General features: G+C 35.7%; 2 protein-coding genes across 2 annotated transcripts in view; both read right to left on the minus strand.

The window, feature by feature from the left end:
* SLC15A2 (solute carrier family 15 member 2) overlaps positions 1 to 13,086 on the minus strand; it is a 35,772-nt gene extending 22,686 nt beyond the window's left edge. Inside the window, exons 1-7 of the mRNA XM_047874195.1 lie at positions 12,949 to 13,086; positions 10,834 to 10,921; positions 10,098 to 10,239; positions 6,469 to 6,561; positions 4,801 to 4,900; positions 2,884 to 2,974; positions 2,538 to 2,615 (exon numbers count right to left, since the gene is read on the minus strand). Of these exons, the coding sequence (XP_047730151.1) occupies positions 2,538 to 2,615; positions 2,884 to 2,974; positions 4,801 to 4,900; positions 6,469 to 6,561; positions 10,098 to 10,239; positions 10,834 to 10,921; positions 12,949 to 13,086 (730 nt within the window). The remainder of the gene's footprint in view (positions 1 to 2,537; positions 2,616 to 2,883; positions 2,975 to 4,800; positions 4,901 to 6,468; positions 6,562 to 10,097; positions 10,240 to 10,833; positions 10,922 to 12,948) is intronic.
* Positions 13,087 to 20,550: 7,464 nt separating this feature from the next.
* Positions 20,551 to 27,886, minus strand: part of EAF2 (ELL associated factor 2) — a 36,926-nt gene continuing 29,590 nt past the window's right edge. The window contains exons 5-6 of the mRNA XM_047874441.1: positions 26,682 to 26,942; positions 20,551 to 21,921 (exon numbers count right to left, since the gene is read on the minus strand). Coding sequence (XP_047730397.1) covers positions 21,875 to 21,921; positions 26,682 to 26,942 — 308 coding nt within the window. The 3' untranslated portion in view covers positions 20,551 to 21,874. The remainder of the gene's footprint in view (positions 21,922 to 26,681; positions 26,943 to 27,886) is intronic.

Consider the following 27,886-nt stretch of genomic DNA (forward strand, 5'->3'; position numbering starts at 1 on the left):
CCCTTATCTCACTTTCCCACTTAGTAACATTTGTTACTCTGAACAATTCCCTTCTTGAAATCCTCTTAGAATCCAAGATAGAACCCCTACCATTTTAGCCATTCCTTCTTAGTCTCATTTGTGAGCTTTTTCTTTTTGCCTATCTTGTAATACTGGCATTCCTCAGGGCTCTAACGTAGCCCTCTTTTACTTTAGTTTTACTATCTCTTAGTTATTTAATCTATTTTTATAGCTTAATTGCTCTTCATACACTACTAGTTCCAGATCTTTATCTACAGCCCAAACACTTCTTCTGAGCTTTAAACCTGTATTTCCAGATAGCTCTTTGATAACCCCAATTATATTTTCAAAGACATCTAAAATGTAATGTATGCCAAACTAAATTCATTAGTGTAATGATCCCACTATCTACCTAATTGCTCAAGTCAGAACCCTAATATTCATTGATTTATCTTCTCCATCACTTCACATTTCTAATCATATCAAGTTTTGTCAATTTTACCAGGGCTGAGACTAGTCTGAGCTGAGTGAGACACTCACCTTGAGCACAAAATTTTAAATAATGCCAAGAATTCAGTAATCAAGATAAATAATATCCTTACTTCACCCTTAACCCATTCTTTCTCCACATTATGGTCAGAGACACCACTGAGAAATAAAAATCTAACAATCATCCCTCTGTTCAGAATCTTTTTGCAGCTCCCTAATGTTTTGATAAAGTTCTAATTCCTTAAGACTTAAAAGGCCATTCTTTATCTGGTTTTTGTCACTTTTTTCTCTTTATCTTTCTCATTTATACCTGGGGCAATCTGGAATTCCTCTAAGGCCTTCAGATATGTCACAATTATCTCACATTTCCTTGTCTTACAGATATCATGTCTTCTTTGATTAACTCCTGCTAATCTTTTAGGCCTCATCTTAGATACCATTTGTTTAGGCAAACATTTTCTGAGCTTCAGGGTTTTAGTCAGACATCCCTCCTTCGTGTTCCTACAACTTTCTCTGTACCTCCCCCACTGTGACACTGATCATACTGTATTATAAATTCCTGTTTACTATATATGTTTCCCTTTTCCTGCTGGACTATATAAGTTTTTTTGAAAGCATAAACTCTGTGGCTCTCTAATTCAACAATGTAACCCCAATTGCTACACAGGATTTGACACATAAAAGGTTCATTAAATAAATGTTTGTTGAATCAATGAATGAAAAGAATAGATGAATAAATTTATAGTGAAAAGCCAGAGAATTATTTATTCGTACCCAGAAAACTGAAGCAGCTAATAATGACAACTAACACTTGTTTAACATTTCATAGTTTATAAAACATTTAACTTATAGTATCTCTTTTTATCTTTATAATTATTCTGATGTGTTAATATTATTATTGTGCCATGATCCAGAGAAGGAGACATAGCACTAAGTGGAAAACCAGGATGATATTTGGGAAAATGTTTGGTTTCAAAGGCAGAAGGAAGCTGGGAATGTATTATCACAGCTCTCCTGGAATAACACAGAAGTTTCCTTGAAATTGGAATTAGAATCTGAGTATTACTATTAACCACCCCCTGGTAGAAAATAATCAGGACTGAACATTGACTCTTTGGGTTCTTTCTTCCTCTATTGAGTTCTTTATGTGTTGTGCTGGATATCTTCCAGGGGGGTGTCACCCAAAGGCTCAGAGTGAGAACAGGTTTCCAGGTCAGTGATTAGGAACAATCATGTCCAAGTTTCCCCTTAGACTGCATAAACTAAACGACACACACATCCTCTTTCCTCTTCCATTATTGGGTTGTCAGTGGTAAGGAGAATGCCACTTGATCTAACTTGCATCAGTTTCCACCTACTCATCCAACTCCCCTCATTCCCTTTGATCAAGAGAAAACTCCTTGGGAGCATTGAAGAGCAGGACAGAAATAGCAAAACCTAGAAGCTACTTTAAAAGAATTAAAAATATCTTCCAATAACCAGATAAATAACTATCAGATGAAATAAGCTCGATTGAGAGAAAGGATTAATTATCTTCCTCGTTTCCTTACATATTGTAGTATAGAACGGTGGATCTCAGCCTTGACTACTCTTTAGAATCACCTAGATATTAAAAAAAACTATAGATACCTAGCCTCCATCCTGCAGAGATATTGACTTAATTGCTCCAATATAAGGCACAGAGATTAGTCTTTTTAAAATCTCCCCAGAAAACTTATTAGTTATATAACCTTGGGCATGTTTCTCCCTTTCCTTCCTTCTTTCCTTTGTGTCTTCTTTCTTTCTTTCTTTCTTTCTTTCTTTCTTTCTTTCTTTATTTTTCTTGTCTTTCTTTCTTTCTTTCTCTTTCTTTCTTTCTTTCTTTCTTTCTTTCTTCCTTGGTTTCTGACTTCATTCTGTTAATTTATCTCCAATGTCTAGAGAAAATCCCTACAATAACACTTACCTAATAGGGTTAGTGTGAGGACTGAATAAAATAGTGCTTAGATGATGCTTTTCATGTAGCAGGCATCAGTGATTATTAATTTCCTCTGTCCCAGTGTACTTACCAAGAGCTATCACCATTAGTAATCCTGGAACTCCAAAAGCCAATGCATAGCAGTCTTCCCCAAAACACTGCACATCTCCTAGGCCAGAAGAAAGTAACCTTGAATCTTGAATCTTTGGTGTTCTATTCTGCAAGCTCAAGTTTGTGAGGTCATAGACATAGCCATCCTCTTTCTTCCCATCACCTCATCCATAATCTTTCTTTTGGGCCAGACAAATCAAGATTAAAAGAAATTCTCAGATTTTTAAGCCCTTGTAAAAGTAGAGGATGAAGAGCAGGAAGCCTTGAAAAGATTTTTGACTGGTCAGAGAAAACCTTACACAGGGCCCCTTAGAAAAGATCCTAACCTCTAAGCATGGGTGTGATAAATGTAGAAATCAAGCTCCCTGCATTGATGGAGAGGTAGAAGACTGAGAAATACCTAGTCCGTTCCTCTGCCTGAAAAACAAAAAAACAAAAAATAAGTGTGATGTGCCTCCTAGCTCATCTACCCTACGTTCAGACTAAGCTGGAGGTACGTGCACAGAAACAGATTCAGATATTGCCTCCATGATATCTGAAAAACATACTAGATATTTTAACACATAACCCATACAAACATTTACCCATCTTTCAAACCTAGTACAAACATCTTTAACACTCTTATACCCCTCCTGGGAAAAAAATGATCATCCTATAATACTGTGCCACTTGTGTCCTATATATGTCCTAATATTAATTTCTTTCCATTAAATGTCTGTTTCATTCAGTAGGCTGAGAGTTCCTTTAGCACAGAAATCATATCTTGCTCATTTTTGTGTTCCCTACTACCTAGCATAGTCCCTGACACATATTACAGACTCAACACATTTTTATAGACTGAATTAATTAAGTGAGTGATTGAGTTAAATAGATTTTATGGAATGTGTGGTATAGGAATAGTACTAGAACATAGGACAGTGGGTTAAATTGTTGATCAAGCAGGGTAGTTCACCTAGTACTTATGGGAATTCTGCCAGAGAGTATAAAAGGAAGTCCGTGGGCTTAGAAGTGGTTGGTGGAAACTTGGAAGTAGGTTTGTCTTATTATTGAAATATCTTTGTAGAGCAGTTACTGAATGAAACAACTTTAAAATATAGGGTTTTTGTTTGTTTGTTTGTTTTTGTTGTTGTTGTTGTTTTTATTCATTATGCTTCATTCTGGTACCACAGATCTTTTCCTGACACGGTAGCACAATCTGTCCTTCCCTATTTTCTGTTTACAGTGTTTGCTTCCTCTTCTGCCCCCCTTTTAAATCTATTCCACTCACCTATTTGTACAGTTCATTGTGCCTAGAATCCCAAAGGTTGCCAAAGGTCGGTATTTCTCCAAAGTCAGCAAGCAATTATGATCTATGGTACCCCCGGACAGATAGGGAATATAAAATAATAACTCAAGTGGTCCGAAGGGGAGGAGATACACAAGAAGCAGGACACAGAGAAAGAACAGAGAGACAAAAACCAGAAACATGAGAAATTGCTATAGATGAGGGAATAATACATGAAGACAGACAAAAAAGAAAAGTGAGAGCAAAAGAGAGAAAGCCAAAAATGTTGCCTATTTAAAAATAGACTACTTTCCCTGCCTAATTATCAAGCTTCCTCGTTTAGGCCCATTTGCAGCTTATTCATACCTGTTCCCCGCCCTCCCCCCGCCCCCCCCCCCCCATTAATAGTGGAAAGTAGGAAAAGAGGAAATGATCATTCAGACAAGTTCATCTATAGAATCTCATTCTATTTTATCCTGAACGATCATTTCCCCCTTTCATAGGATTTCAGCCAGATGTGCTTAAATCATCTCTACACTGCTTATTAGCTTCCATTCTCGAAGTACCTACCAAGGTTCTTCTCAAATACTTCAAGTGAGAGTAAACTCACTGCTTCAAACTCTTGGAATTTTTCCTTCCATCAAGCAAAAAACTTCCTATAGCTTTCACCCACTAGTTCTGGTTTAATTACTATCAATATTTATAGATAGTTATAATATTCTCTTTAATTCTTACCTTATGTAGGTTGAATATCTCCAATTCTTTCAACCTTTCTTCATAAGATGTATCTTAGTCCATTCACCACCCTGGTTACTTTCCTTTGAACATGTTTCAGTGTTTCTATTAATGACCAGTACCCAGCACCTAATAGAACTCCTGACCTGTGGATTACTTCAGTCTTGGCAAATAGCTACCTGCTAGGTACCTTTTTAGTGCCTGCTCTACGTTCTTGAAAACACAGAAATAACAGGTCTCTTACATGTTTTTCTTCAAACTGGTCTCCACCAAAAGCTGCCACGCAGGGCTTGATACCTCCTGTCCCCAAAGCTATTAGACTCAGGCCAAACAACGATAAGACTCTGAAATGGAGAGGTAAGGATATAACCATATTGATATGAAGCACAACTGCAGAAATTGGATGTACAAGAGCAAAGATTCCTTTCACATTTCTTCACATTTCTGCAGGCACTTTCCATCTGCCTTCATTCCTCGGAGAGACCCAGAGACACTTAAAGTATTTATGACCTTTGAGCCTCTGCCAGAAAGTATGCATTGCAGGGGGGCATTTTGTCCCCGAGAGCTCCATTTACCCTTTGTGTGCAATAGATAGAAGCAGATACTGAAGGAATTCCACAGTTAAAGCACTGTTTTCAATCTTGTCTTAATTTAAGGAATATACCAACAGAAGGGCCTTATAAACACTTATCCCATATATGCTTCCTAACCACAAAACAAAATGTTAAAATTCTTTATGATTAATAGGAGAAGTGTCACTTTTTGTTGGGACACTGAGAAGGAGGTATCTAATATTTATTAAATTTTAAAATTCTTAATTCATTAGATAAATACATGTATAAGCAGATTATAAACATGAATACATGTGATCTACTTCTTGAACAACTGTAACCCTCCTCTTTACTGACTGAATCAACTGACATCAGTATGTATCAAATGCCTCTGGCCTAATAAACATCAATGGCTTAAATAAAGAGGGATAGAGCAATTGGAATATATGGAACTTTTTTTTTTAAATTTTTTTTTCAACGTTTATTTATTTTTGGGACAGAGAGAGACAGAGCATGAACGGGGGAGGGGCAGAAAGAGAGGGAGACACAGAATCAGAAACAGGCTCCAGGCTCTGAGCCATCAGCCCAGAGCCTGACGCGGGGCTCGAACTCATGGACCGCGAGATCGTGACCTGGCTGAAGTCGGACGCTTAACCGACTGCGCCACCCAGGCGCCCGCGGAATATATGGAACTTAAATGAAAATAATCCAAGCTTTGGATAGGATTTCTGCAATGCACACTATAAAGAAATATTATGCACATTTTTAGTCCTAGCAAAGTACAGATGTATGGGTGGGTGAATAGGTGGGGAAATATGAGGGGCATCAAGTTTTAATAATTGTCTCTAAGAGGGGTGCCTGGGTGGCTCAGTCAGTTAAGCGTCCAACTTCAGCTCAGGTCGTGATCTCACAGTCCATGAATTTGAGCCCGCGACAGGCTCTGTGCTGACAGCTCAGAGCCTGGAGCCGTATTCAGATTCTGTGTCTCCCTCTCTCTGCCCCTCCCCTGCTCATGCTCTGTCTCTCTCTGTCTCAAAAATAAACAAAAACATTAAAAAAAATTAAAAAAAAAATAACTGTCTTAAAGAATATGATGAGTTGTTATGAAAAGGAAACTAGCTAGGCATTCTACAAGTCTCCAAATGTTTAATAAAAACAAATGAGGACAGCTAAAGTAGGCAAGAGTTCAACTGATCACAAAATATTTTTTTTTCTCAACCACTTTGGTAATAAAACAATAGGTTGGAAAATAAAGGGACATCTCTGGTAAGAAAATAGAAAATAACCTGTAATGAATGTGTGAGACATTGACCTGTCTAACGAAAGAAAAGTTGTTCAGTTTATTCCATGATTTTACTCACGTGTGTACCATTTGTCCCCCCAGTATTGGTAAGGCACCCAAGGACTTGACCACATGGCCAAGCACATACACCAAGGAGAGATAGATGATTGTCCTGTTGAGAGAGTTAAATCAGTCAGTCTACAAACAGAATCGAGAGAGTTGAATAATACAGAGTCAGAATTCATACTGTTCTCAGTGCCAGAATAAATGGAATGGAAGGAGGAAGGGGAGGAGGAGGAAAGCATTACCTGAGAAATGTACATAGATATAGGAGTGGTAAATGAAGTAAACAGACCAGAAAAAAGAGAGAGCAACTCTTTACCCGGTAGTGTTAGAGGTAATGGACATTCCCTTCAAGCTTTTTTCTCATATATGACCTGTCCTTTTCCCCACTCACTCTACACTGGTTGGATCCACTGGTTGGATTTGCATCCACTGGTTGGATTTGCAGCAAATGATGTTTTAAACTATGAGAACCAGGACAATAGGTTACTTTGACCAGAGATGTTGTTATCAAGGAATATCTTTGGCACTAGAAATCAATAGGAATCAAGAAAAAAACTGCAGGTAAATAGGAAAAAAGAATGAGTAACATAAAGAACTTTCTCTAAACCCAACCAATGGGATGGATAGAAAGGCTCTCAGGTTCAGCCTGATTACTCGAACACTTGGGTTAATTGTAATCCCTACCACAGTTACCTCATGTTCAAGTTATCAAGGGTGATAAAGGAGTCAGGGACTATGAAGAGACTGCCCAGTGATAAAGGTCATGCAGTTGGTAGGGACTTCTTGTGTTGTTTCTCCAAGAAATCTGAACGGCAAATAGGAAGTGGGACAGCGAAGAATTCCAGGAAGAACATATGTAGAGATTTACACACTAAAATATAGCACATTACTACCTTTATGATATATTCCTTATGTGCATTACCATGCCAGCATTCTCTTTAAATACAAGTAGAATGTTAGTACTAGAAAGAACCTTGGAGATTATATAGTTTACACCTGTGATTTTAAAGTGTTATATGCTAATGTGGAATATAAAGAATGAAATGAAAGTATCAGACAGAGGCTGGATATGCCATCAATCTCAGGTTGTGGATTTCTTATTCTAAATGCCTACTCTCTTTCGGTTGGCTCTCCAGGGAAGGGAACTTAGAGGGTTTAAAATGGCAAGTAGGGTATAAGAAGTTGGGTGACTAATCCAGGGCATTAATTGCATATGGCAATTAATATCAAAGGAAGGGGACAGGCTTTCCCAAAAGGCATGTAGCATCTTCTAGAGAAAAGTTTTCTTTGTTGGAATAAAAAGAATAAATAGAAGGGGAATGAAAAAGGACTGAAAAAAAGGCAGTTATCATGAACCCAAAAGAGATGATCTCGGAATAAAAAGAATAAATAGAAGGGGAATGAAAAAGGACTGAAAAAAAGGCAGTTATCATGAACCCAAAAGAGATGATCTCTGCTAGATCATCAGAGAGAAAAAAACAAAAGAAGTGTAAGCTGGAATAATAGAGTCTGAGTAGGGAGATCAGAACAATATCAGATTGTTGGACTAAATGGATAAAGGAAGTATAAGTGGTTTAGAAAGAAAATATTTTAGGTGAAAGGCTCAGGAAATTAGTCTAGGAGATGAAGAATATAAGAGGAAGCTAATGGTAGGAAACTTTAACAGAAAGAGAAAGAAGTCAAGATAGACTTGGACATTCTGCATTTGAAAGGGGGTCATTGAAATACTAACCACAGGAAACAAAAGTTTTCTGGATAGACTTGACCAATCTTTCATTTGCAAATGAGGAAGGTGAAATCCTGAGAGGTCAAAGAACCTTCCTAGAGTGACATTCTAATTAATTAGTATTAGGGTTAGGCATAGAACTTGTACTTTCTAACTTACAGCCCAGTGTTCCTTCAGTTTTAATATAGACAAGTTAATGTGGAAAAGGAAAGGAAAGAGGGAGAGGTTTTAAGTTTTATTTCACGACCAGAGCCATTTTTAATGAGAGTTTAGGAACTGAGAAGGAGTATGTGCAGTGATGGCAGAGAAGGAAACCTAGCATGAAGAGGGGCAGCTCTGATGAGACAAAAAATATAGGAGAGGGAAAAAACATGCTATATACCTATTCAGAGAAAGAGAAAGGAGATGGTAGTAAACACATTCATTAAGAGAGTGGCTGTAAGTCCAAACCAATAGGCATGGGGACACAGAGCATAAAAACCACACTAGAGACTATGATTAAAAATGTTTGGCTCTCTTAAAAGCAACTTGACATAAAAAAAAAAGCATTCTAGCATGTAGTTAGCCCTCTCAGTAGATGTTTATAGAAATCATGAAAAGCCATATCCATGCTTCAATTTTAAAGGAAGTCATTTTAAAAATAAATAAAAGTACTAGGGCATTTATGGGAGTCTTTTATTCTATAACTGAATAAAGGTCATGACTTATACTTTTTATTCTGCATATAGTACCAATCTCCTATCTGGTTGGACTTGGTAACCAATATTACATAAGTAGCAAACATAATCCACCATCTTTCTCTCAAGTCAAGAAACTGTATTCACTACTGTGTTATGGTTGTAGTTATATATTAAATGCTAAGTAAACACTTTAGAACAATGAATATATACAAGCCAAGTGAGATATAAACCAATGTGTACTAGAGAGGATTCCTTGGAATACTAGGTCCACAAAATATCCTGAAAAAATATTCCATGGTGAAATAAGTTTGGGAATTACTACATACCATAACACAGCATAACATAATCACTACATAACATAACATAACAATTTCTTGGAAATTGTACAGTGTGTATTAGCATGTTAAAGGCTATAAGAAGTCATGCAGTAAAGAAATCTTTTTAACTTTGTTCAGCCTAGCATTTTCCAAACTTATTTGACCATGAGAGCTTTATCTTCCTATATTACACTCATTGTATCCTATCAACCAATTTCAACAAAATGCTCTTCGAGAAATACTAATTAAGACAAATCCATAGATGACAAAGCCATAGAAAATAAGTTGGCAATGGATAGCCAAGATCCATTCACTTCTAGCCTATGAGGATAATGTTGTAGGGGAAACTATAACATCCCATAAATGTCTCTTGGTGCTCTTTTCAGAGACTTAAAAGTCGCAGAACTGAATATACCATCAGTGTAATTCATGAAAATATTATATTCTTAAGAAACAAACCACAGAAAGAGTTTAGAGAAAAGAAACAGTAAAACAGCTAAAAAGGAGGACTCATAAGAATATACTAAAGGAGTTGGGATGATTCGCTCTGGAGAAGAGATGGAGAGTATATGAAGTAACTACACTGAGGTCTCTAAAATTATAAATTTTCTGGTGGGTAGCAATCTTTATCATCCCTGAGATTATAACAAGAATTGGTCTTAAACTATAGAATGGGAGATTAAAATTAGATTTAAGGAAAATAAAAATAAAACAATTCCTGATTGAAAAGGATGCAAAAAAAATGGAAGAAAACTGATAATGAAGAGAGATAGTCTTTCTGTGTTGTCAATCTTAAAGAGATACATATTTGTCATGGATGACACAAGTATATTTTTGCTTGGAAGCAAGCAGCAAGAAGTGGAAAAATCTCTGCACAATTAATCTGCAATGTGGGGATGTGACCGCCCATCTTGCTTACTTGAATTTTCCCAGCCATGAGTCAGCAATGGCTGCTCCCAGGATGGGAGTGAAATAACAGAGGCTGCTGAAGGCATGGTATATAGATGTGGAGGTGTCTTCATTCCAGTGCAGGAAATACAGGAAATACAGGGTCAGCACAGCTGAGGTGAAAAGGGATAAAGAAAACAAGACAGATACATTAAAATGATTTATAGAGAAGTATATTTCAGCTCTGGTCTTTGAAGGTGATCTTGACCTTCAACACTACTATCAGTGAAGTGACTGAGGAGTGACCGTCAGGCAGTAGAAGCAGGGACCATGGACGTTGTGGGAGTGAATGAGGCTATGCTTAGTGTACAAATGTGGTATTTCTCCCTTAAGTCCATGTACATACATAGCATTTAAGCCAATCCCAAAGATGCTTCCAATGTCACGGCCTTCTCCTTCTCAACAATAGACCTGAGAAACAGGTCTGTTCATAGACCTGAGAAACATGTATGAAAATAGAAGGAAGTTTTCACACTTATATTCTTACAGACTGTTTTCTGGTATCTGTAAGGCCTTTCTGTTCTTGGCTTGTCACTAGGTGAAATCCCATGCAGTATTCATTGGCAATGTTTGCCAGAGGAAAAGATCAATATGGATAAAGGTAGAAAGTGTGGATAAGGGAAATAAGTACATAAAGAAGATCACGTGTTTCCCAACATGGGGTGAGGGTGAGTGGAGAAGAGAAAGAATTTGGGACACAAAATTACCTTTCATGCCATAATAGGAAAAGCGTTCACAGAATTCATTCACCACAATGAAGGCAATGCTCAGTGGATAGTTGGAGCCACAAATTTTCTATGAAATAAAAAGGCAGTGGTTCAAGCATGAGCTTTTCCCCTCTATTTAATCACTAGATTGCTCTATGACAGACAAATTCATTTACTTGAAATCACCATGATAGGTAACGTGAAGCAAAGGCCCCTACTCTTCATGAAACAGCTATTATCACACTAAAAAGTACTTGTATTGCTGACTTAGGAGTAATAGAAGCTATTTTGAATATTACTTTGTTCCTCATTCATTTAACATGGAACTGCTCAGACATTCCTTGACCCTACATACCAGGACCTCCCATCTACCTACAAGCAACTGAAAAGCCTGGGGCTCTGAGTAGGAGAATAATCATACTTATTTCTAAGAGCAGAACAAAGAATTAGCCTATAGAGCATTTGACATCCAAGCAGTTACATTTAAATGGGTACTTTTCTTAAAGTTTATTTATTTATTTTGAGAGAGAGAGCACAAGTCGGGGAGGAGCAGAGAGGAGAGAGAGAGAATCCTAAGCAGACTCCGTGCTGCCAGTGGTATTTCTCCCAACATGGGGCTTGAACTCATGAAACTGAGATCATGACCTGAGCTGAAACCAAGAATTGAATGCTTAACCAACTGAGCCATCCAGGCGCCCCTGAAGCAGTTACTTTTAGAGGTCAATAACCTCCTTAGTTCTACTGTTTGAACTAACCTCTCTTGTTCCCACCTTCCCTGTCCATGATACCAGGAGGATCCTGGCAATATGATGGCTTACCATTCAGAGCCTGGTGGAACCAGGCTCAGAGTCCAGCTAGATTCCTAAAGGTAAGCTGATTGATCACCTTGAACTTAGAGAGTTCTTAAATCTTATAACATTAAATGTCCACTCTTCCTATGAAAGTCATTCTATAACATTTCTTGTTAATCCTATTGGACATTAAAAGGACTATATGCTGTATCAGTCAGTATATAAGGAATGTCATGTTTAATTTCAAATCCCTACCCATTATGATTGCCCAACTTACATGAGGTGGGGAGGGAGATATCTGTACTTTGGACAGTCAAATCTCATCATGAAATTTATATTGCCTCTTATTTCATAAGAAATAACATGCATCTTTGTAAGCAGCCTTAAATTTTCTGGGACCAGAAGAGATATAACTAAATAAATAGATGAAGCAACAAATTAATGTTTTCATTTTTTTACCTATATAGATGGATATAAACAACCCTCCTAAATATTAATATATATTAATATATTAACTTGCTAAAAAGCTTCTTACTTTCCCATATCACAGCTTGAGAATTATACAGCCTAGAGTTTAGTTAATACACTTTACTAGCTATGTAATACCGTCACTGGCTGTGTTAACATAGTAACTCTGGACATACTACTATACCTGTTTTTATGTTTACTTTCATTATTCCAAAGAAATAGGAATACTACCACCTCTTGGCACATAGTGAGAACTCAGTAAATATTGGCTATTATTACTATATCCTCTCCACTTACAGGATTTTGATATGAAGGTTGAATGAGATAACGAATTTGGAAGTGTTTCACAAGTATATAATGCAAACATTATTACTTCTTTGTTTCTCTGTCCTGTTTCCCACTGTAAACTGGCACACATAATAACAGACACTGCATCTATTCTAAAACTTTCCTTGGTGTCCAGCATAAGACTCTGAATCCAGGGGGAACGAAGGGCTGAGTTTTTATACTGGTAAAGAAAGAACAATTACACACAGTTCTCCAGGCAAGAATGCTTGCCAAGTTTCCCTGGATATTCAAATTGCTTCTTTTTTCACCCCAGAGAAACTCAGAATATACAATGAGATACAGCAAAGTCTTGTATCCCAGCTGAAGAAATCTCACTACCTCTTCCTACTGCTTCTTCTCCTAAGTAAAGAAAACTTCTGGTTAGATTTGGTTTTCAGGTTAATTCTAATTCCAAGTGAGAATAGTTTTTGATACCCTAATACAGCTCAGCCTGACACTCCAGAGGCCAAGAAGAACCAAAAGAGCAAGTCTGTTCCTGTCAGAAGCTGAATTAAATCTGGGGACTCACCGGAGGTGGCTTCTTTGGGAGGCTGAGGGGTTGAGGTGGTACCTCTTCAGTGGAGACAGGTGAAAACAGAGTTTCCTTGGACTCATTTTTCTGGAAGGGATTCATAGCTGGCTCCTTAGTCTCTCTCTCCTCAAGCATTTGGCTTTGGTAGGAAGTTGGGACAGCTGCCAGCCTACTGTGAAAACGGGCACTGGGAGTGGACTAGGTTTAACCCTGTGGGTGTCAGCTTCAGCAGCTGCCTGACCAAAAGCAAAGCACACAGCTATGGGAAAAGAAAGGGTTGGGTCTCAGAGGCTAGTTCAAAATAATGATTAAATAAAAGAGCTTGAGGAAGTAAGAAGAACACATCACAAGATGGGGCAAGACAATGCTGTAGAATTGCAAAAGAGTGCAAAATAGCTAAGAATACCATGCCTCAAGTATAGATTGATTTCAGGATCACAATAGCTGCCATTTATTGAACATCTATTATGGCCAACAATAATATATATGTATTACATATGTATTATATATATAATATCTATCTATCTATCTATCTATCTATCTATCTATCTATATTTTAATTCTTAGTACAATCCCCATTTTATAGGAACTAATGTCCCAAGAGGTTGAGTAATTTGTCCAAAGTCGTGTGGTCAGTAAATGGCAGGTCTGGAATTTTAACTGCCATGAGAGATGGGAGATTCATATCAGTAATGCCTATGGACATTATTCAGGAATGGAGGGTATATGGAAATGGAAATGTAGGAATATAGGGGAATTGAAATGCACTGAAGAGAGAAAGTAATCACGAAATTGAATTTGGAAATATAGAAAAGATGTTGATTTTGGTTTTCAACATAATAAAGTTCAACTAGAACTATCCTATAAACAGTTAAAGAGGTGGAGCTAACGAAAATCAGAGAAAAGGGTTGGTGATGTACATTTGGAAATCACTCTTCTTCGCTAAATTCAGTCCTTGTGTTTTCATCACTTCAGGATGAACCCATCATTTTATGAATAAAGGAAATTCAATCTGAGCAAAAATTATGAACTGGTCACTTTCTAGATATGATTGCAATCACGATTTTCATCAATACTTAGTGATGATGATAGATGTATTTTATACAGTAAGTCAATGGGGAACAAAGATGTATGATGCCCTTCCAGTTGTTAGTGAAAAGAAAAAAGAAAACTGAGAGAGCTATAAGAAAAATGAGGATAAAACTAACAAGAAGGTCAGAAAACAGGAGAATTAATTATTTTATTTGAGAATATAAGAGAGAACCTAGAACTCTATGTCTTGCGGAATTCTTACATTACCTCTATGAGTAATTTGTTGACAAATAAAGCCAGAATAAACTCTACCCTTCCCTCTCTAAACTCTACCTCAGACTTTGACCATGTCTTCTCAGCTTCTATTATACTCTGCATCGCGCTTCTTTCCCACCAACCTTTACCCAGAGTTCAGCTTCATTTCGGACTGTGGCATTAATGATTAAGCTGTAGTTGTTCTTTCAAAAAGTATTGCTTTTCCTGACTTGGGTTGGTTATAACTCTGGATGCAAAACAGTCATAAGTTAGTAGTCAAGTTAACCTTAAGATGCCTTGAAGATCTGATTATATCAATGGCTCCCCCTGCTCCAGCCATATACCTCTAAGAATAGCATTTGATCTGGCAGAGCACCTAGAGATGTAATGCACCTGTAGATGCAATGCTCTGATTTATTTGTGCTCTTAGGTACTCCAAATACCAAACTTCAGAGTATTGGCATCGGTTTTCTGATACTTCTTTCTTTTTAATGTTTATTTATTTATTTTCAGAGAGAGCCAGCAGGGGAGGGGCAGAGTGAGAGGGAAAGAAAGAATCCCAAGCAGGCTCTGCGCTGTCAGCTCAAACTCAATGTAGGCTCAAACTCATGAACTGTGAGATATTGACCTGAACTGAAATCAAGAGTCGGACACTTAACCTACTGAGCCACCCAGGCACCCCTGATTCTTCTCCTCCTCCTCCTCCTCCTCCTCCTTCTTCTTCTTCTTCTTCTTCTTCTTCTTCTTCTTCTTCTTCTTCTTCTTCTTCCCCCTCTTCCCCCTCTTCCTCTTCTTCCCCTTCTCCTCCTCCTCCTCCTCCTTCTTCTTCTTTAGATGAAATTCTTCTTTTGATTATGGCAATACAATGCTAAGATTCATAAAATCAAATAATATCACAGATGGAAGGAATCTTAATCTTGTCCTATGTAAACTAAACTTCCCTGATGGTGAGAGTGATGTTGGGTAATTCATTCATATGTATATTTTTTCATTCATATATATAATGTTTCTATATATGTCAGAACAATTCATATGTATATATGTATGCATGTGTACACACACACACACACACACACACACACAGATTTGCAGGCCTTTTTCTTGAAAATTCTTTTTCAATAGATTTGAGTAGGGATTGAAGAACCTCTGTTTTTAATAAGCACCTCTAATAATTCTTATGACAGGAATTTAGGGAACACTGGTTTGAAATCCCTCTCCCAGCCTAGCTTACAGAATATTATGAAAGAACTCAGAAGGGACAGAACAAGGACTAGAACTCTAGCTTCCTGTGGCCTATTCTAGAGCCCTTTCTATCATATATCAAGATGTCTCATTTTTGCTAAGTTGAAATCAGACAGAAGAATAAAAAGAAAAAATCAAAGAGAAAGCAATTCCTGAATAGAAATCAGCACAAACTCTTCAGACACAAAAGATATAATGGCAGTGGAAGAATCTGAAATATCAGTTATAAGAGTGAAAAATATTTTGGGTCTCAGTGATTATGACAGCAGTGATATTTTACACTCATATTTAGAAAGGAGACTGAAGCTGTAAAATAATAAATACTGATATAGTCAGAGAGAGGAGACAAATATGAAATTACAAGAGAACGTATTAAACAAGGTGTATGAATATAGAGTCAGTACACAGAAATAAATCGTACTTAAATATCAGCAAAAACAAATGGAAAAGGGAATTTAAAAAGTGATATTAGCTATAATTGCATAAAAATACCTAGGAATAAATCTAATGAAAATGTCCAAGACCTCAACGTTAAACACTATAGAACGCTATTGAAAGAAATTAAAGAAGATCTAAATATGTATTTAGATGTATTTAGATTTATGTATGAAGACACATACAATGCTCATGACTTAGAAAGTTCATGTTATAAAGATGTCAATATTCCAAATCAACCTATTGTTTCAATACAAAATCCCAATAGGTTTTGTGAGTGAATATGACAAGTTCATTTAAAAAATTTATAGAGGGATGCAAAAAGCCAAGAAGAGCAAAGGCAGTTTTGATGAATGGCAGTGGAGGACTTGCACTACCCAATATAAGACCTGTTATAAAACTATAATAATTATAACACCGTGGAATCAACACCAAGCTAGGTAAGACAACAATGGAACAAAACAGAGTTCAGAAGACATACACGTGTGATGAGATATCATTAATGACAAAGATGACACTGCAGTGCAGTGGAGGAAATGGTTTTCAATAAATAAACACAATCTGGATATCCATATGGAAAAAATTAATTGTAACCCTTATCTTACACCATAGGTAAAAAACAATTCTATATAGATTGTGGATCTGCTTTTTAAAAATAAAGCTTTTAGAGGAAAACATAGGAGAACATCTCTGTGTTCTCTGTGGGATGTTCTCTGTGGCATATGCCAAGATTTCTTAAATAAGACATAAAAATACATTACCATAAAAGAAAAAAAATTGATATGTTGGACAGTATTAAAATTAAGAAGTTTTGTTCACCAAAATATGCATTAAGAGTGAAAATTCAACTCATAGAGTGCAAGAAAATATTCATATTACATATATCTGTCAAAGGATTTGTGTCCAGGCTATATAAATAACTCCAAAAATCACTAACTAAAAGATGCATATCCAGGTTGTTTTGAGTTTCCTATTTTTAATAATAGTGTCATAATAACCTTTAATGTAAGTCAAATATATCTAAAGGATAAATATCTAGAAGTGAGATTGCTAAAAATGTATGTTTTTATAATTTTTAGAACTGCCTATCCATTTCCTTTGCTCATTTTCTTAGCGAGTTGTTTTACCCCTTCTTGTAAGTTTATAAAATCTATATTTATTGATATTAATGGTCTGCCATTCATATTATAATATTATTATGCATTGCAAATATTTTTTCTATTGATATTGTTTTTTGGACTTTTAAAATTAAGTATAACCTAAAATGCACAAATCTTAAGTGTAAAACTCCATTTTTTTACATTACACAAATGTAATTTTTTTTACACTACACAACCATCACCCACTTAATATAAAATATGTATATGTATTTCTAGCACCTCAGTGCTAGAATAATACTTGCTGCTTCCCTTCTGTCTCCCAGCCAAACCCTCCTTCCCCAAAGTAATCACTATTCTGACTTATCACCATAGATTTGTTTTGTCAGTTTTGAATTTCACATAGATGGAGTAATACTATTTGTATTCTTTGTGTTTGACTGTGAGACTCGTCTATTTCGTTGTCTGTGACAAGTTTTTTTTTTTCCTATTGTTCAGTAGAATTCACTGTACAAATATGCCACAGTTCATTTCCTTCTTCTTGTGTTGATGGACATTTGAGTTGCTCCCAGTTTTTAGGTTGTTTATTGTCAAGTTTGTTTAAACTAGGAACGTGTTTCCAAGAATCATATTCTTTAGATGGCTCTAGGCCAGAAAGACCTGAGTGAGATTTGGAAAGTGGAAGTGAAGCAGTATGTTTTACTCAGAAAAGTCCAAGACTGGGCAGAGTTCATAAGTCAAACATTTTGAATCACTAAGGCTTTGTCCTTTGCTGATGGATCTGTATGTATGGGGGAGTGTGTCCAAAGTTCAGGCTGTTTTCAAGTCTTTCCAGATTTTGCTTTTCATCAGGCCCTTTTCAGTGTCTTATGCACATGTACATAGCCCTAGGGTTAGTCAGGAGTGTGTGAATAGCTTGGTGCATGCACATAGCCTATTCTCAAATGTCATTGCCCTAATTAGGATTACAACCTCAGGCTAGTAGGGCTAAGCTCTTGGCTCTTCTCCACTGGCCAGCATCTGTGAGGTCACTTCCTCATAAAATGTTGCAGGGCATGAATGTCCCCTACTCCCACAAACTGAGTGAGTCCCCTTCATGAGGGCAGGGTGGGTAGGAGAGCTATCAACCTTCTTAGAATATTGTTATGATGTTTTTTTTCCATTCTTTTTTTTTTTTGTCTTTCTCTGATTTATTTCACTTAATACACTCAAGGCCCATCCATGTTGCTACAAATGGCAAGATTTCATTCTTTATTTGTGGCTCAGTAGTAGTCCATTATGTATGTGCACATCTTCTTTAACCATTCATCCATCAATGAACACTTAGGTTGTTTTCATAGCTTGGCTATTATAAATAATGATTCAATGAATTGTTTTTTCCATTCTTGAGTTCTTAATTTTGACCCATCTCTTAACAAATTGGAAAGTATAGGGATTATATGTGAATGATATAATTCGCAAATTCTGGCATGTCTAAGAACACTTTCTTACCAAATTATGGATGACATTTAATGCATAAACTATTTATAGGTCACACTCATATCCTTGTGCAGGTGCAGCTTTCCCAACTTTAGTGTTTTAGCATAGTATTATGGAATGGTTCAAACCCATTGATTTTTGTTCCTTTGTAGCCAACTTACTTTTCCTACTTGCATGCTTATATCATCATCATTTTCATCAAACCATTCAGAACAGGTAAAGTAACATGACATGTCCTTATGTCAACTAACCTTATTGTAGTATTAATTTCATAATATATATGTGTATCAAATCATCACATTGTACACCTTAAACTTATCAATGTTATATGTCAATTATATCTCAATGAAGATGGGGAAAAGATATTTACTTGGCATCATGTCAGGATCATCAGATGATTCTGACAGAGAACCTCATATCTGAGAATCTGTCTCATCCATAGCTCCCTGCATTTCAATGTCTGAAAACACATCCAATGAGGAGGTACGGAGGCATGGGAGATATTATTTCATTCCTCTTTAAACTACGGTAAAACCTTGGATGTGAGTAACTTGTTCTGCAAGTGTTCTGCAAGATGAGCAAACATTTCTAATAAATTTTAACTTGGTAAACAAGAGATGTCTTCCAATATGAGTAGTACATGATGTAAAATGTCACATGATCACAACTAAGCCAATGGTTCTTCTCTTTCTCTTGCTGCGGGATTGTGGGTGATCATCAATGCAATATCACATTTCTGTGAAATCCTCAAAAGGAGGCAAAAGCAAGTACTTGTCATTGGATAGGTTCCCTGTTAAAGCTGTATGAAAAGAAAAAGATTCCATTGAGCCAATAGATAGCAGTGATTCTGTTAGTGATAGTCAAATTCATTCTATACAATAACCCTCTTCTCTTTTGTCTCCCTCACACCAGCCATGAAGGTTTTCGAAAGTAAGTGCAGGTTAATTTGTTTATTTTTCTGTATATTTTATATTTTCTTTATTATTTTGTATTACAGTATTGTAATAATTTTTATATGAATAGTTTGGGTTGTGTAACGAATCATCTGAGTTTCCATTATTCTTATGGGGAAATTCACTTTGATATGCAAATGCTTTGGATTATAAGCATATTTCCAGAATTAATTATGCTTGCAAACCAAGGTTTTATTGTACTTATATTTATCCTTAAAGGGTATAGAGAATGATACTCTAGGTATTCACACTATAAAAAAAAAGTCTTTAAGAACGTGTTTCATTTACAGGGGAAATAATAGGGGGAAGAGAGGATGAGCTGTTTTGATTGCAAGAGGTATAGTTTGAGAACATACTGTTAATGTAGCCAGCATTATCAGCTCATACCACCACGTATTCATTTCTGATAGAGTAAACACTAGTCAAAGAAATCTCAGCATAACGACTTTCAGCAAAAACCATTATAATTTGTATTCCTATGTTAGAATGATATTCTTGTTTTACTAGCTACTTTAAATATTCAAGCTTGTTTTATTTTTTTTCAAGTTTTTATTTAAATTCTAGTTAGTTAATATACATGGTAAACTTGGTTTCAGGTGTAGAATTAGTGATTCATCACTTACATACAATACCCAGTGCTCATCACAAATCTCTCTCTAATGCTCATCCCCCATTTAGCCCAGCCTGCACCTCCCTCCCTCCATCAACCCTCAGTTTGTTCTTTATAGTTAAGAGTCTTTTATAGTTTCTCTCTCTCTCTTTTCTTTTCCTGTATGTTCATCTGTTTTGTTTCTTAAATTCCACATATGAGTGAAATCATATGGTATTTGTCTTTCTCTGACTGACTTACTTCATTTAGCATAATACACTCGAGCTCCATCCACATCGTTGCAAATGGCAAGATTTCAGTCTTTCCGATGGCTGAGTAATATTCTTTGAGCTTGCTTTAGTTAAGTAATAAATGATACAGCTGTATTTCTAGATAAGTATTGATGAATAAAAAAGATATAAAAATGAATATACAAATAGATTAGCTGAAGAGAGAAGAAGGGAGAGAGAGAGAAGAAAGTAGGAGAGATTAAAACCAAAATGTAAGGATTTAAAAAAAAATAAACTACAAAATTCCTATGGTAAGAGGTAATTATGAAAAAATTTTATTCAACTTGAATTGCCAAAACTTGGAAGCAAGGAAAATTCTTCCAGTAGGTTGGTGAATAAGTAAACTTTGATACATCCAGACAATATAATGTTTACTCAGTACTAAAAGGAAATGAACTATCAAGCCATGAAAAAGATATGGAGGAAACTTAAATGGATATTTAAGTGAAAGAAGTCAATCTGAAAAGGCAGCATACTGTATGATTCTAACTTTATGACATGCTGGAAAAGGCAAAACTAAGGGGACAGTAAAAAGATCAGTGGCTGCCAGGGGTTGGGGGTGGGGGAGAAATAAATGAACAGGCAGAGTGCAGGATTTTTAGGGCAGTGAAATGATTTTGTATACTACTACAATGTGGATACATATCACTATACATCTGTAAAACCCATAGGATGTACAATGCAGAGTGAACTCTAATGCAAACTATAGACTTGGGGTGATGTGTCAATGTAAGATTCATCAATTGTAAAAACATACCATTCTGGTGCAGGATGTTTATAGTGGGGGAGGTTGGGGAACAGGGAGTATATGAGAATTCTCTGTACTTTCTGCTCAATTTTGCTATGAACCTAAAACTTCTCTAAAAAGTGAAGTTTAATTAAAAAAAAAAGAACTTAAAAAAAGAAAAAAAAGAACTTGCTATGGTCATTGGCTTTCAACTATAATATTTATCATTTCCCCCAAATTCAAAAATACTACAGATGTAAGTAATATTTATCTACTTAACACTTAACTGCTTATTTTTCTCTCAAAAGCAAAATTAAAAAAATATTATGAGATACAAAAACAGTTTCATTAAAACAATTATCTAGCTTTACTTTTATTCTAAATTATAGCTTAATTTTGTTAAGAATTTAAATATTTTCAACCAAAATCTAAGGATTATCATATATAAAAGGCTCAGAGATACCATTAAAACCATTATAAATAAATTGTTTTGACATTTCACAATTGGAGACAGCAGTGTGATAAAACAGAACATTGAACTTGAACTCTAGAACACCTGATCTGCCACTTGTCAACTAACAATATGTGGGCAAATTACCTAAATTCTGTTTTCTCATGTGTAAAACCTTGGAAATGGAATGCACATGAAAATGCTAGTACTCAGAAAAGGTAAAAAATATCATATCAACTGAAAATTCTGAATCAAATTTAATTTCTTTTATAATCAAAAGTTAAGATACATTTTCTTCAGTCTTAGGAATTTTTACTCTTAATATAAATTATCCCACGTCTTACAAATTTTATATATATAGCTGAAAGTTTCTTCAGTCATCACTGTCACTTCCTGATTCACTCAGCTGCAAATCATTTCCTAAAATAAAAAAAATAGCAAAACTGTAGTAATTATTTAATATTTTCATATTTAATATATTTATTTTTGGATGAACATAAATATTATACAAAATGTAACACCGAGTGATCCCATTTAGTTAGCATTTTGTCATTAATAATCAGATTGCTTATTCTATAATTTAGTCACTTCATTAGTAATTTGAAAAATTAATATTGCTTGTAAAGAAAACATCAATCTTCAGCATAGTTTTAGTATCACCTGGCATCTCTTTTAGTCTTCTTGCACATACCAACACCACTTTTCTTTTTACCCCACTGATTTAATTACATCAGGAAATGAGAAAAAAATGTGGTTTAGATCAGCCTACATCATTTTGAAGAGTGAAAAAGTTACATAATTTTTTTTACATCAAATTCAGTCAAAACATTAAGTAGTATATTTTAAGAGTAATTCATCATTGGTTCCTTTTGTAATTCATCAATGCGCTTACAGTAATGGAATTTATATTCCAGTGGGGAAACAGACAGTAAACAAACAAATATATAATATGATGTCAAGTAGGGATAAATACTATGAAAAAATGAAGATTAGTGATGGAAGAGTGGTGGAAGGTGCTATTTTAGATATGATAGTTGTTGGCAGGTCTCCTTGAAGGATGACATTTGAACAGAGATCCAAATGTAGAAAGTCATAAAACTGTGGAAAGAGGGCAGGTACTGTCAAGCCTGAACAGGAAATACAAATATCCTAAGGCAGAAGCATGCTTGTGTTTGCTGGCTGAAGTGGAATGAATGAGGAAGAGAATGATAGGAAATGAGGTCAGGAAGATGTCCAGAAAACCATGGTTTCTAGGTTATGATAAAAACTTTGGGTTTTGGTTGAAATGTAATGGGAGTCATCAGAAAATTTTAAGCAGACAATTGACTTGAACTGTTTTAGATCAGTGAATACACTATAATACACTATAATCGTATCAGAGTTTCTCACATAAGAAATAATACTGGCTTTGATTCAGGTGGCTCAGGTGGAGTTGGTGCTAAGCAGTCAGGATTAAAATATAAAGATAGAACTTACAGGACTATCAAAAGTATTGGATTTAGGGCATGAGAGAAAGAGAAAATTGAAGAATGACTCCTGGCATTTCTGATCTAAACAACTGGATGGTGGTATCATTTACTGAGATGAGAAATACCAGAGGAACAAGATTATGTGAAAAAATTACAAGTTCAATTTTCAACACATTTGACACATTGACACATTTGAGATACCTAGTAAATTTTCAAGTATATATGCTATGGGCAATTGGCTATATAAGTCTGACATGGTAGAGGTTGGAGCTGGAAATAAAGATTTGGGAGTCACTGCAGGGGTTTATTTGAAGGTATGGAATTGGATAATATCATTTGGGTAGTAAATTACAATGGTTAAAAATATTCTTGTATTTTTAAACTAGTCCAAAATCAACAAAAAGCTGGCATATTTTGAAGTTAATACCCAGTTTAAGAGAAGTGGTTTCTAGGCCATATATAAGTTGTTGCAAGACAGCTCAGTTCACTGCATGAACTCCAGAACTATTACATTATTTGATAAAGAAATCTGCTAAAGCTTCTTTTGTGCATGACCATTTTATAATTTTTAAGGATTAAGTTTCCATTTATTACACAACTAGTGTATGGCATAAGAATGTTCAACTTGACACGATCCCCATAGTATGAGTTTCTTAAGTCAAACCCAATGTCCCGAGTTCTACTTTTGTAATAGACTTCATGCTGTATGGGTTATATGCATAGTATCACCGTGCTGTTAAAATATTCAGTTGACTTGCAGGTATCCAGATTAGCCTTTGAACATGGCATACTAGCAAAGGAAATATATTTTCAATCAAAATGGTAACTGTGACTTGGAAAAAAGAGTGTACCCATAGCAAATGCATTCAGATTCCTAAGCCAGTGGTTCTCAATGACAGCAATACTGATCCCTTAGAGATGGCACAGAAATTTATTTGAAGTGTTGTTTGGATGATTTGCAGATTGTTAGTGGCATTTAGTGAGAGGGGAATTTAGGAATGCTAAATGTATTACAATGTAGGAACAAGTCTTACACAATAAAGAACTCTACCACATTGTGCAAAGCTTTTCAAAGTCCACTAGTATATTCATGTACCTGGAAGACCTGTTCGTAATTTTAAGGCTGGAACCTAATTTCAGTTTTATAAACTATTCTTTTGCACAGACTTAAAATTTACTGAAATTTAATGAACTATTATGTAAACTGAAAGAAGACTTTACATTTTTTTAAATGTTACTTTAAATGTTGTAAGTAATGCTGCAAAAACATAGGGTGCACATATCTTTTTGAAATAGTGTTATATCTTTATTTTAAATCTTTACTTCACAAAGATTTTTGTATTTGTTTTGGAAAACATATTAGTGATATGAATGCTTTCTAATCCTTATTTCAACAAGTTAAATAAAGATAAAAATTGTTGACATGGTGTGTTGAATGGTGTCTTGCTCCTCTCAATTCTAAATTTATTCATTAAAGATTTCAAAATATACTATAAAACTATAATAATCAAAACAGTATGGTACTGGCAGAAGAATAGACACATAAATCAATGGAACAGAATAGACAGCCCAGAAATAACTCCACATTTATATGGTCAATTAATCATGACAAAGAAGGCAAGAATATACAATGGGGAAAAATAGCCTCTTCAATAAATGGTGCTGGGAAAACTGGACAAATATATGCAAAAGAATGAAACTGGATCTGTTCTGTTATACAGCTAGCTAGAGTCAGTCGTTTTCTTTATCATTATTAATTAACACAGTTGAGATTAGCTTTAAATACACATAGAGTCCCATTTTCCTCCTGAGAGTATCAACCTGTATGCTTTTATTAAAAAGTATTTATTGAGTGGGGCGCATGGGTGGCTCAGTCGATTAAGCATCTGACTGACTTCGGCTCAGGTCATGATCTCGCGGTTTGTGAGTTTGAGCCCTGAGTCGGGCTCTGTGCTGACAGCTCAGAGCCTGAAGCCTGCTTCGGATTCTGTGACTCCCTCTCTCTCTGCCCCTCTCCTGCTCATGCTCTGTCTCCCTCTGTCTCAAAAATAAATAAAACATTAAAAAAATAAAAATAAATAAATAAATGTATTTATTGAGCATCTACTATGTATCAGGTTGTGTGCTAGGTGCTAGTACTCAATGATAAGTGAAAAAATAAACAAGACTGGTCTCCTCCTGCAGCTTAAACTTCAGAAGAAAGCAAATCACACAAAAGATATAAATTTATAATTATGACAATTGACATAAGCAAGATATTGCTCTGAAGTTCTGCAAAAAGGAGGATCTGACCTTGTCAGGAAGGTATCCTTGACAAAGTGTGTCTTGAACTGTAATCTAAAGGAGAAAAAGTTAACTACATGAAAAGAAGGAAGTGTTTCTGGCCGAATGAACAGCAGTGTTTAACGGCCCTGATATGGGTGAAAGGTTTGAGTATAGCGGCAAAAATTAGGTAAATGTTACTAGAACAAAAAAAGTAAGACCATTATGTTAAGATGTTTTGTCTCTATCATAGAAGAAATTACAAATGACACTTGATGCGGGAGTGGTTAGGGGAGATGACCCTCTGTTGTGAAAAGCCTGTATATAACTTTTCATTCCGCAACAACGTAACTACTGTTGACCAGAGGCCTTACCAATAATATAAGTAGTTAATTAACACAGTTTTGTATGCTATATACTACTATATGTGTTATATACTATATTCTTATAATAAATCAAGGTAAAGAAAATGTTAAGAAAATTATAAGGAAAAGAAAATACATTTACAGTACTGAAAAAAAAATCTATTAAAAAAAAAAAACCACGTAAAGTGGACCTGCAGTGTCCAAGCCTGTGTTGCTTAAGGTTCAACTGTACTAGTCATTGAAAAGTTTAAAGCAGGAGGGGTGACAGATTATATTTGAATTATGAAAAGAGCAATATGGCTACAATATACATAATGGATCAAAACTGGGTTTGAGTAGATAAGGGGGTGAACCAGTTGGAACATCACTGCAGAGTGAAATGCAAGAAATACGGTAAGTTGAACTAGAGTAATAGCAGTGGAGATGCAGAGAAGTAGATGAATTTGAGAAATATTAAGGAGGTAAAATAAATAGGACTTGATGATGGATTGACTATGCTACAAAAAGGGAGAGGAAGTAAATCCTTATATACAATTAGGCTTCTGGATTGTATTATTATGAATCCTGCCTTTCACTAAGAGGAAACACAGTGAGCCAATGATTATAAGTTGGTTTTTGGACAAAGTGAATTTGGAATGCCTTTCCTGAAAGATGGTGTTGGACCTATCTGTTTCTAGAGCTCAGAGGACCAGGTCAGAGATGCAAATTTACAAGTTATCTATATGTAAGTATTGATTACAACAAAAATATGGAGGAGATTACCTAGGGAAAGAATGTGGAAAAAGGAAAGAGGGCCTAGAATTAAGCCTTGCTTGGGGAACTCCAGCTCTAATGAGAGTAGAAGATTCTAAACTGGCAAAGGAGACAGAGAAAAGTATCGAGAGAGACAGGAGAAAAACCAATAAGACACAATGTCACAGTGTCAAAAGGAAGGGAATGATTCAACAAACAGGTAATGATTAACCATAGTACCAAATGAATAAAGTAAGAGTTTTATTCTTTTAATCCAAATTTTAGATCATAATCACTATGGCTCCACAGTGAATTCTTACTTTTCCAATTACTCATATTTACATATACTCACTTAAAGTACTCATCAGAAGGCCACTGTTGTCATGAGATCTATTCCGGCCAGCATCCATATCAGGAATCCTGCACTGTGGCATGGCAGACATGACAGGATGTCCTGAGATATAAGTCCCTGGATCAGAAGGAGAGGATCTGCACTCTTCATCATCTGAGTCACTGGAACTATCCTCACTACTTGAAGATGATGAACTTTTGGAATCCGATGAACTATCACAACTACTCATCTGGTCCATTAGACTAGCTTCTGCCTTCAGTTCTGAAAATAAAGCAGAAATTAATAGGTTAAATAAATAATATTAAACATAGATATTAAATAAAGTAAATTTTGAATGTGTTAGCTTCTAAGAGACTGTTGATGAGGAATAAATGAGATATATATATATATATATATATATATATATATATATATATATATATATACATTTAGAGCATTTAAAGCATTTTACTTAAATTTTTTAAAATGTTTTTTTTGAGAGAGACAATGTGAGTGGGGGAGGGGTAGAGAGAGAGGGAGACACAGAATCTGAAGCAGGCTCCAGGCTCTAAGCCATCAGCACACAGCCCAAAGTGGGGTTTAAACCCATGAGTTTTGAGATCATGACCTGAGCTGAAGTCAGATACCTAACTGACTGAGCCACCCAGGCACCCCTAAAGCATTTTATTTAAAAAGCTCCTCTACCACCAAAACAAGCCATACTTCAATGTTGGGAAAAATGAAAAGACATAGGCAGTGCCTAAATCGAAATACTACATTTTTATACCATTATACTTAAATATGTATGTAATTCAAATAAAATAAAGAATGTGAAAACTTAAAACTATAAAAATGAAAATCTATTTTTGCAGAGACAATCCTCCAACTCCTCTTATCCTAAAATATATATATAATGCAATGCAATACCTACAGATGAATTTCTTTTTTTTTTTCAGCTTTTTTGACATATAATTGACAAAATTGTATACATTTAAATGTACAACAGGCTTCTGGCCCTGGCATAAAGTGGCTCAGCCAAAAAAACCACTTTGCCTTGAACCAGGAATCTGGACATTCAGCGTGAACAGCTGAGTGATGCTGGGTGGACAGAGCTCCTGCCTCTCTGATTCAGCAATTTGAGGTGGTCAGGCTGGACAACAGGGTCCTCACAGACACAGGTGTGTTGCAAGGATATTACCTCTGCCCTTTAGGCCAACCCCTCCCTG

This window comes from Prionailurus viverrinus, chromosome C2 (assembly GCF_022837055.1).
Source record: "Prionailurus viverrinus isolate Anna chromosome C2, UM_Priviv_1.0, whole genome shotgun sequence".
NCBI lineage: Eukaryota > Metazoa > Chordata > Mammalia > Carnivora > Felidae > Prionailurus > Prionailurus viverrinus.